The 11,484-nt window shown below is 34.4% G+C and overlaps 1 protein-coding gene across 1 annotated transcript; it reads left to right on the top strand.

Moving 5' to 3' along the window:
• The first annotated feature begins 288 nt into the window (after positions 1-288).
• Positions 289-10,457, top strand: LOC146148105 (putative ATP-dependent RNA helicase DDX43). Its single transcript, XM_083388001.1, has 17 exons — positions 289-382; positions 1,874-1,990; positions 2,224-2,280; positions 2,416-2,471; positions 2,547-2,610; positions 2,756-2,792; positions 2,878-3,024; positions 3,172-3,325; positions 3,395-3,513; positions 3,590-3,700; positions 3,781-3,922; positions 4,154-4,342; positions 6,168-6,295; positions 6,760-6,869; positions 9,105-9,233; positions 9,304-9,401; positions 10,242-10,457. The coding sequence occupies exons 1-17, from the start codon at positions 289-291 to the stop codon at positions 10,455-10,457; spliced, it is 1,968 nt and encodes a 655-aa protein (XP_083244127.1).
• The last annotated feature ends 1,027 nt before the right edge of the window (positions 10,458-11,484 follow it).

The following is an 11,484-nucleotide window of genomic DNA, read 5'->3' as shown; positions in this document are numbered from 1 at the left end:
CTAAAGTTGACAGTATTTATATTGATTTGACTTTTACACTTGGTTTTAAATAAAAAAAAAACAAGGACCGCTTACTTTGGTGTTGTTGGTGGGTGTGCAACTGGAGTTTTTAGAAAAATGAAATATATTTACTAAAATAAAGTTAACAAATACTGTATTAATATTGTTTTGGAATATTGCACATACCATGCAATCAAATACAGACTAGCCACTTTTCAAATACAGACTTGCCAACCTCAGCATTTTTTTACTTGCAAAATTGAAAAGTTGTATTCAATTGATTGAATAATGTGTGATTGGGATTCCGATGATGACTGTCATTTTCCTAAAATCTCTCCGCCAAGTGCCAATGATGATAACGGAAGAAAATCATATAACAGAGGTATATGTATATACATGTATTAAATGCCACAAATATTTTTGTCATGCTTCAGGTCAATTTAGAATAAACAAGGTGGAACTTTTGAAAAAGAAATTCTGGCCTAAATATACCACAGTAGTGGTGTGCGCTGCTGGAAAGTATGCCAGATTTCGACGAGATCTTGCGGGTGCACGTCCAAAAATCCATGTGACCGGGTGCAACAAAGGTCAAAAAAGCGCACCCCTTGTGCCCTTTATGTTTTTCCGATGCACTCTGTATTGTAAACTTTGCACTGTAAATGTATGGCGCACAAGAATTTTACATATTTGGGCTGAAGTTCAGAATTTTTTCTGGGTGCACTTTTAAAAGGTTGAAAAAAACTCGCGGGTGCACTCGCCATACTTTTCACAGTGGGTGGTGTAGGTCTATATATCATGATTCATGATAATTAATAGATTGTATAACAGTATAATTTAAAATATGTGATATTTTCATTAATTAGTTATAACATTCAATCAAATAAATTATATTTTTATATCTTTTGTGCATTAAATTATGCCATTCTCCATCAATAACACCTTGCATGTTTGTTTTCTACATGTTGTTTTAACAAAAAAATATTCCAAACAAACCATATTTCACTTCAAAATAACTACAAGATTAAAATGCCTGTTATATCACATTTACCAACGTTTAAGTTCATTTTCTTGTCAGAGACAATGTTTGCCTCTGCAAAATTTCAGAAGAGAGAATGATCTCTCCACAGATGCTAAAATAGGCTGATTTTGTTAATTATGTATGCACAAAATGTTAAAGATAAAAGATAGCCTAAAGAAAATCTAGTAGGCTCAGAGAATAAAAAGTACACAATTTATCTTCTAATATCTCAGCACTAGCGAACTATAGAGGCTATTACTCTAATCTGACTGACTGGCTGAATATGAGATGACTAACCACATATGTTTTTTAATGTTCAGAGACCACATTGTGTTGCAAATTAATGTGGATGATTATGTCGCAATGCAAATTGACATCACACTCAATTAGGAAAAAAAACGAAAGTTTTAGTGCCAATGCTTGGTAAAATTATGCATACAAACTCTACTTCCTCTCTACTCCACATATTGTTAACATTTTTCTAGAATTCCATATTTTTTTTTTCAAAAAAATGAAACACAAAAAATCCAACTTTCATAACTATAACATTTAAAAAAAGCTTATAACACCATAGTTTTTCAGTGTTATCAGTTTTACTTCTTTCTTTCCTCCAAAATAATTTGACTTTAATGACTTTTACTGGGAACCCTAATAATTATATAGTGCTAAACTTTCTTAATAAGATAATTTACACAAAATAACCAAACCAATATGAGATTTTCTAACTGGAAGTGACAACACACACAATCAAATTAAACTATATGGGTCACAGATAATGATATTCTTGCCTTGGTTTTGACAACCTTGATGAAAGGTATTGGAATCAGAATAAATTGTGTCCCCACCATATTTTAGACAACTTTGTACCTGAGAGAATTCAATTTGGTAGAGGTAGACAAAGACCGCCGATGTCAAGTAGAAATTCATTTGAAAATAGAAGATTTCAAAACAATTTTGAAGAAACGCATTCAAGTAAATATATATATATATATATATCACAAGTAAATTTGTTTGACAAAATGTAATTTGCAGGCTATTATATATATGTATTTACCCTGTAAGAAATATAAATTTTAGTTTTTAACCATCCTACACTATCACCTACTTTTAGTAATATTCTTTTATATTGTTGCAATAAAAAAGTCTGTATTACTATAATAAAATTGTTTTCCTTTTTTTCATTTATTTTTTTTTAATTTTATTAGATGCGAGTCACACATTAAAGATGCTAGTTGATCGGCGTGATGTCGGCAAAATTATTGGTAAGAAGATTTCAAAATCTAGCCTTTATAAATGAACTAAATATCTATCGTCGAAAAGCTAACTTGTTGTTAGCAAAACATTTCATGCAATAAATTTGTTTAAAATATTCTTCAAAAATACTTATTGGTTGACAGGTAAAGGTGGTTCTAAAATTAAAGAGTTGCAGCAACATTCTAACACAAGAATTAAGGTGTGCAAAATGTGTGAAAAAAGCTTACAAGTGTATATTGCCCTAGTCTAGTGCTCATCCTGTGTTGTGTTGTAGGTAGACAAAGATTCTGGTAGCTACAATGACGTTCCTGTTGAAATTGCTGGAGAGCAGATAGATTGTGAAGCAACTAAGAAATTGATTATAGATTTGTTGCAGGATTCATTTCATAGGAAGCCATTTAACAAAATGCGTATGGATATTTAAGATATTGCTAAGTGTATAAATTAAAACTTTTAACTAACACAAATCTTTACATTTTTTAGGGGAAGATTTATTGCCAGATGATGGCATTACAGATGAGTAAGAAGGCTAGTAAATGCAACAATATAACTTTTTTTAGCTTCACAAATATTTTAATATTTTGGCATAAATCGTATGTTTTTAGGGGCTTCATCAACTGGTCAACTGTTAACACTCAGTGTAGAGAACAGTCAATGGCTCGGTGGGCTGATTTGCCTGCAGTTTTAAAGAACTTCTACATTGAGGATGATGATGTTGCTGACATGTCAACACACGAAGCTGCTAATTGGAGGTAAGAGTTCGATATTATTGTGAAAGACAAGTTAGGACAAAAACTATGTGACCACATTATATTGAATTTTTGCCTGCTTTACAAATGTGAATTTTATGCATTGGTTTATTTGTTATTTTTATAATTATTTTTTTTTTGTCTTTCCAGAACAAATAACTTCAACTTATCAGTGGTCGACCTTTCTGCAGAAAGTCGTCCGTTTTTGAACCCTGTGCAGTCATTTGAACAGGCTTTTTGTCACTACCCAGATGTTCTAACAGAAATACACAAGCAAGGTTTTAAAAAACCATCACCTATCCAAGTTGGTAAACTTACCCCATTCTAATTGAAGTCTGCTGATACGTTTTGTAACTTTTTATTAATGATGTAGTCGCAGATGTGGCCGTTTGCTTTAAGGGGCTATGATGTAATTGGAATAGCACAAACGGGGACAGGAAAAACATTGGCCTTTCTCCTTCCTGCTTTTATTCACATCGACTTACAGCCAGTGTAAGCTTTTTTCTTAAAAGTTCTACCTATGTTTGTTTTGTTATTTTTTTTAAAAAATTTTTATTTTTTTTTTTAGTCCTAGACAGAAAAGGGAAGGTCCAAGCGCAGTGGTTCTAACTCCAACCAGAGAATTGGCATTGCAGATTGAGCAGGAAATAAAGAAATACACATACAGAGGAATACGTTGGTATATGTCCAAATAATTAATTTTAAGGTAAAGGCTGATGACAGTTTTTGATCATCCTTTAAAAATACATATTTATGCAGTGTGTGTGTGTATGGAGGAGGAGACAGAAGAAGACAAATAGATTTGGTGATGAGCGGAGTAGAGATAATTGTTGCCACACCAGGTCGCTTTAATGATCTACTGTCGTGTGATATCATCAGCCTTAAAAGTGTAACATTTCTAGTATGTTTCCATGTTTATTTACTTTATTTATAAAATTGCCTTTTGCTTTTAGAGGTCTTTTTGTGAGAATTTTACGTTTTATTTATTTATTATAAATATATATTAAACTTTTTCATATAATTGTTTTGCATATTATTTCGTAGAAACAAAATATCAATATTGATTAACTTTGTCTGTTAAACTATTAGTTTTGTGTATATATCAAGATGTTAATTGTTAGATTGTTCCCAGGTCTTGGATGAAGCAGACCGGATGCTCGACATGGGATTTGAGCCTCAGATCATGAAGATTTTAATCGACATTCGGCCTGACAGACAGACGCTCATGACTTCTGCCACATGGCCATCGGGTGTGAGGCGATTAGCACTGAGTTACATGAATGACCCGTTTCAGATTAATGTTGGATCACTGGACCTTGCCGTGAGTATTTTGTAAAAAATCCTTCAATATTTTACTATAACCTGTTGCCGAAGCAAAGTAGGCCAACAAATGTGTCATATTAAAGACTAAACCTGCCCATCGATCGATAAAAATTAGGGCATTTATTAGGGATGCTCAAAGTAGAATATCGAATCCAATTCTGCCATTTATTTCGGGTAATTGGAACCGATATAATTTAATGTTTTACTGCGGATTGTTGCGCCTAATTGCACAAACGCGTGTGGTAAGTTGGCCTGTCGCCGCGGCGACCAATTTACAGTGCTTGCTTTAAATGTAACCTTGTAGTGCACTGTCAGCGTTTTTTCGGGCGACCAATTACCGCGTCTCGCGATAACGTTCGTCTAATAATTAAGTGTCAATCAAGCGTTATTGGGCGAGCGGCTAACGTGTAATGTCTGGTGTGGAGTTTGCAATTTCCCTAAATGCGTTAAGTTGCAAAAGTAACATAGCGTTGCAAAACGTGCTGGCCGTCCACAAAATGCGCTATGGGGTTACTTAAGGTCAACTTTAGGCCAATATTCAGGGAAGTTATGCAGTTATGCACCACGTAATTGTCAAGAATTCGTTATGTCAATAATAACTTTGTATTCTTTGCAGTACATCATATGACTGCACAGCAGATCATGTTAGTCAAAAAAGAAGCAATAATACTTAATAATGCCTTCAAAATCAGGACCGAATTGCTTAAGACTTTTATGTGCAGTGTTGCATTTGCTCACTTTTGGCAAAAATATAAGTTTTGGACACAACCTGGGCAGTTGACAGAACTTTGTTAAGAATGTTAAACATATGAGAGAGTTTTTTTATTATAATGTTCACATGTTAGAAAATTGTTTGGGCTATTTTTTGCTGTGATTGTGGGCCCTGTAGGGTAGATTAAGATTAATCCCTTCCCCAAACAAAATCGAGGATAAATAATTTAATAAAAATATACTAGGATTCGCTATTCTGGATTCGTTATTCTAGATTCGAAACCTATTATTCTAGAATACCTTGGGATTCTACTTTGAACATCCCTAGCATTTATACATTAAAATAAAATTTCCTCGTGAGAACTCAGCCTGACGAACTAACACTCGCTAAAAATTTCCCCGTCTACCAACTTGTTTTTCAATTTAAACTTCCTTACTGTTTCGGTGCGCATACACAGTTCTTCAACTGCTTACCACAGCGCAAAATCTCTTCTGGGAAATATTGCTTAACAAATCAGATTTTCGGCGAAATAACTACTTTCTAGGACTTTTTACCACGTGCGATGCGTTTGGTCATTTTCTTGGTTGTTGTTGCGCAATAGTGTATTGTAAGCAAATAAACGAAGTAATAGGCCTTCAGTCGAAGTTAAACATAATTTGTTACTGCAAGGGCAGTTGCCAGTCGGGAAGTCAATTAGTACTCTCCCGGAGCCAATTAAAGGAATTAAAACTTCAATTTAAACACTTTTTTCTCTTTGCCTTTCAGTTTTTGTGTAAAGCACGCTAATACTCCAGGTTTGTATACATAAAATAAAAATTTAGGGAAATGAAGACCTCCATAAAAATATGTAAATGAGCTATGGGCTACCAGAGATGCTTTAGTAGTGGAAGTGTTACTTAAATGGTTTGCATCAAAATAAGTCATTATAAGCTAGGTTTACAGTTCGGCACAGTCCTTCATTATAGGGGCGACGTTTGTTGTGTGTTCAGGCCCTTCAATAATTGGTAAAATATATAATATTTTACTATGATGGCGAATTTGCACCATGAAAGGCGTCACCAGACACGCTTCGTATAAATGCAACTATTTTTATCATTATTTTTTTTGTCAGGCCACGCATACAGTTCAGCAAATCGTTGAAATTATTCCTGAAGAGGACAAGCGCCAACGTCTTCTCGAGTTTCTAGCTGACATGCAGCCCCAAGACAAAGCTCTTGTTTTTGTTGGCAAGAAAATTGTGTAAGTATACATATGCTAACATCTAAGCCGCGGAATTTTCACCAAATGTGGTCAGAATTCTGACAAATGAGTGATCATCATTAATTTTATTTATTTGAATTACTAAATCAATCCAACTGCATAACAAAGGGGTGGTAATTGATAAAAAAGGCCTTGGTTTAGTGCTACCAGATCAAATCACAGATAGTAACGTAAAAGGTTCATGTAGTGCACAAATTGCAAAAAATGAGAGGTGCTATCTTATAACGCTAAATACTAAAAAGCTGTATCAACATTTAGATTGTTTAAAAAAATCGCGGTTCTTCTTTAGATGCAAATTAGGTCAAATTTGTGTGTTTAAGAGGTAATTAAAATCCATCGTGTTCTTTTAGGTCCAGCCACACTAAAACGATTAAGAGCGATTGATATGGGGTTTAAAACTTAACCATAACCTGTGGCTGTAGTTGATCTTCATTGTTGTTCAGATGCGACGACCTGTCATCCGACTTGTGCCTTCGCAACGTTACTTGTCAGTCAATCCACGGCGGAAGGGAGCAGGCAGATCGCGAACAAGCACTGGAAGACTTTAAAACAGGTTTATGCCAAATCGACCCGTCGGACGAAATACAGCAAATTTTTAAACTAATTTTAAAATGAAAACCTTCCGATGGGCATACACAAGAAATGATTTTTGTAAATATCTGACTTTTCCCCGCATGTGTTTTTTTTTTTCTATGCTAACTAGTTATGGTTTATCCCAGGAGTCACCAAACTTTTTTTTTAATAAGGGACCCGATAACTTTAAGGCATGATGATCGCGGACGGATAACTGTTACACTTTGCAATCGCGGGCCAGATACAAAATTTTGTGTCGAACTTTATTAACCCGGTTATTTTTTAGCGTTAAAGGTATAAAATATTTTAGCAAAACTGTTGTAAGCTTTATTAAACTGTCAAGTTTAATTGCATCCGACAGATTTTAGCTGTATTTTATCTTCATTAAAGACAATGCGCGGGTCGCTATCCGTTGACCACTGGTTTATCGCACTCCCACCTACTTCTTTTTTGCTTCAAAAAGGCATGTATCTTAAATTTTTTTTTCTTTGTTTTTATGGTAGTGATTTGCAATGAGCCCATTTCTACTTTCAAAATATGCTAGGTCTGTATTCATTTTTGCCATTCTTTTTACTCGGTACTTAAGGATAGTTGGCCTATTTTTTTCTTAAAAAGGCATTGATATATTTGTTTGCATTAGACAAAAATTTTAACGAAACATGACAACAATTTACTATTTGCATTGCATTGCATTACAACGGTGGTCAGAAAAGAAATGCAAAGAAATGCTTGAACAACGTAAAGTGAATGGATATTTCTAGAATCTAGCATCTAGATAGAAAAAAAAAGAAAAAAAAAACTAAAATCGTTGCATACACAATTTAAGCTCATTTGAACATGTATTGGTGTGAGGAAAACGATTTTTTTTTTGCTAAAAAATCTGGTAAAAATGCGAAATGTTCGGATGTTTAATCTAAATTTTCCAAATGAAATTCATTTGCTGTGACTTTATACGTATTTTTGGATAATTATGGAATTACTGAAGTAAATTAGATCTGCTGAGATCTATTATTATTAATTGCAGAAGTATTAATTATTGAATTTTTCTGAAAATCGCAAAATTTAATAGAAATGGAGTATTTTAGATTGCCTTCAATCTATACTTTCTAAGTAAAAAATGACTTTAAATTAATATTTATGGAAGATATAGACTTTTTTAGATAAATACAGCTGCACGAGACTGCATTTTATTTTTTCTCGCGACAGTGTTAAAAATCTAAATTTTGCCGAAAATATCAAAAATAGTGAAATTTGAAGTTTAAAGTGTTGTCTGTCACTGTCAATAACATAAAATCCTGCGTTGATTCAGATGCATGGCGTTTTCGGGAGTTTAACTTGGAAAGCATTCCCTCTTTTCTTTTAAATTTGCCCGTCCAGTTCAATAAACAACTGTCGAAATGGCTGTTCGTTTGTGTATAACTCACCAATCAACCTGTAAATCTGTGACTTAAATATTTTTCCAAAAGAGCAATTTCTTCACCATATCTTCCGGTGTTTACATTAGTTGAGCCACAACCAAAAAATCTGATAACCGGTAGGTCTATCAGAGTTTGTAGTCTTTGATCTGTTCCACATTTGCATCTTGTATGAGCCTGCACCGATCACAACCATAATCACTGCAAAGCAAAGCTAAATCGAACAATTACATTTGATAATATCTAGAATTCTTTTTGATAGTTTCATAAAAATATTTTTTGCGGTAAGCCTTTTTTCCTTCATGTGACGTACCAATTTACTCCGCATGGATTTATCATCCATGAGAGGTATATTTGAACCAGCCTTGGTAAACATGTTCTTATAAGTTTATCTCATTAAATTTGTCAACAAATCTCTCTTTCAAAAGATTTTATCTTGTAGTGTTGTTAGTTCAACCAGTGGAAGTGGTTAATATGGCAAACTTTTTTTTACGTAATTGAAGTTCTCGGCATTTCTATTTACACAATTTTAAACAAGTATAAGGCCCTTTGCAAATGGTTTCATTTGAAAATTATAATATATTGAACATAACCAAAATTTTGCATTTTTAAAAATTTTGGGCAAAAATTCAATGTTCAATACTATTGCAATAAAATTATTAAATGCAATCTCTGTAGCTCTTACTTGCTTTCATAAGCCATAACTTTCTAAAAAAATCACTTTCTGTGATGAATCGTTTTTTAAATAAGTAAATATTATTTCGTCAATTGCTTTTCGCAACGACAAACGTTTGGCGAAGGACAAGTTCGAATTCTGATTGCCACCGACGTTGCGTCACGCGGGTTGGATGTAAAAGACATCACGCACGTCTTCAACTTCGACTTTCCAAGAAATACAGAGGAATACGTGCACAGGGTCGGAAGAACAGGTTTGTAGTTGCCCAAGCAGCAACCTTACCTTATTCGTTTATATTACTGATTTGAGTTGATGTTTGATAGGCCGTGCTGGACAAAGCGGGACCGCTATTTCTCTGTTCACCAGAAGTGATTGGGGATCCGCCAAAGAACTTGTTGCGATCTTGGAAGAAGCCATGCAGGTAGTGTGCAGATTCGTGCACTTTGCGCACACACTTTCAAAGCTTACTTGGTAAAACTAAAAGCGTTTGATATGCCCCTTTTTAGCACTTTTTGGAAGTTTACTCTTTTTTTTAACGCGAATAAATAAGCACGTTAGTTAGGGTCTACTTCGCACCGAAAGTAGGATTTCTATGTTAATGGTTCGTGTATTGCTTATTATACGAAGTGGAAACAAAATTAGTAAATTTGTTTGTAATCGCTCGAGGTTATTAAACGTGATTTTAAATGTTTTGGCAGCAGTTTAGTTTAATTTAAGCATATTCTCATGTCATAGGACCTGAACTTTCAAAATTCCAGGGCGTTTTTTTAACCAGAACGAAATGCTTAGTTACCAACGAAGCGTAACAGCTTTTGGTAAACCAATTTTGCGCTTCCGCATATTATCAATAGAGTAATGCGTTGTGTCTCTTTCGCCAAAACAAATTGCTCTTTACCAAGTAAAATCGGTCCTGTCATTTCAGATGTTCGGTTTATGTTTTTTGTAGGATGAACAGTGAACACTTTTCGCAGCTGCCGAAATTTACACAGTGGTAATGAACCCTAACTGTTAAAGGCGTGTTTTGCGTTATCTTAATAGTTTTCTTGCCGGAAGGTCAAATTTCGGAGCGTTTTGACGCCCTGGATTTCTCTCGACAAGTCATAAGATTTTCGAGCCTTATGACGGGTTGGATTAGTCGATACACAATCAAGATAGTTAATCTAAACAAATACCATAGTTTCTTGCGAGATTAACAAAGTAACAATTCACGCAAGTAATATCTGTAACGTTCCCACACACTCCCTTAACAAATCTTTCTCAGGACGTTCCAATCGAGCTGTATGAGATGGCCGAACGTTTCCAAGCGATGCGGGAAAAGCGAGATGCGGAAAGATCAGGAGGCAGAGGCTTTGGCGATCGAAGAGGAGGAGGCCGGGGAAGGGGAGGAGGGTTTGGGGGAAGAAGAGGAGGTTTTGGTGGGCGAGGTAGACGCGGCGGAAGAGGTTGTTCCGACTCTTCGCATATCTTCATGTGTTAAAACATTCAATTTCTAGGTTTCTTGTGTATTTTTTATTTTAGTTATTGCTTAGTTTCTTTCCCTGCATCGTGTATAGCAGGAACTTCCGAGATATCCCGAATTTACTTTCGAATAGCCTTTCTAAGAAACTTTTTCTTGACTCCGGCAAGTTTTGCAAAGGCTAGTTTGCATCTACTTGGAATTGTATCCTGCTATTGTGAATGAGCTACCGAATACACAAGTCACGATTTCCGATTTTGTACTACTTGTTTAAAAATGTTTTTGAGAGATCTGCCGTAAAATAAGCTAATTGTTATTTTATTAATTAAAACAGATAAAAGCAATTCGTTTAAACTTTAACATTGTAGGAAAGAACTGCTTAACATTCGTGTTTCGTGGCTGTTTAAGAGGTTCATGAGAATGTCTCTCCGTAGTTTTGCAATTTCTGCTACTATCAAAGAATATAATTTGTTTTTACCAGAAGGTCACCTTTATTTGTCTTGAATATTGCTGTGCTTGTGGACAGTATGTTAGGGTTTTTAATAAATATTTTGCTATAGGTAAGCTATGTCTGATGTACGACAAATTTGCACTATATACAAACAAACTATAGAGAAGAGTAAACAACGCGTTGTTGTATAATGCAGGCAAATACTTTTTGGCACGACCCTAAACTATTAGTTCCAAATCTAAGCGATCCAAATTATTTGAAGAGATTATAATGATACTGTGTCATTTTAATTGAAAGACAATTTGAAATAGTTCACTACAGTTTTTGTTAATTTGTAACGATTTTTATCTAACGTGTGAATTTTGGCTTTTTTAAATAGGTAAAAAATAACCGCCCTATATAAATTAAGCCTGCGTATTTTATAAGATTTGTATTAACATATTGAGCGACATATAACGTGCATCCAGCGTTACAATTATTTACAAAATTCATACATATTCTAACATTAAGGAAGGTGGTACCGTTATCACAGCTGTTTTAGCTACCGGTATTGCTACTTCAGTGTCCAACGTTTCGCGACCTGTATAATATAATAAT

Source organism: Ascidiella aspersa, chromosome 4, assembly GCF_963924565.1.
Source record: "Ascidiella aspersa chromosome 4, kaAscAspe10.2, whole genome shotgun sequence".
Classification (NCBI taxonomy): Eukaryota; Metazoa; Chordata; class Ascidiacea; order Phlebobranchia; family Ascidiidae; genus Ascidiella; species Ascidiella aspersa.
Note: the sequence above shows the minus strand (reverse complement) of the source record. Positions and strands in the feature narration are given on the sequence as shown.

Bases quoted from the DNA above. Each gene is read 5' to 3' on its own strand.
- LOC146148105 (XM_083388001.1), top strand. From the start codon at position 289: ATGTGTGATTGGGATTCCGATGATGACTGTCATTTTCCTAAAATCTCT. The intron at 2,281-2,415 runs GTAAGAAGATTT...ATTGGTTGACAG, and splicing joins TGATGTCGGCAAAATTATTG to GTAAAGGTGGTTCTAAAATT. The intron at 6,296-6,759 runs GTAAGTATACAT...ATTGTTGTTCAG, and splicing joins TTTGTTGGCAAGAAAATTGT to ATGCGACGACCTGTCATCCG.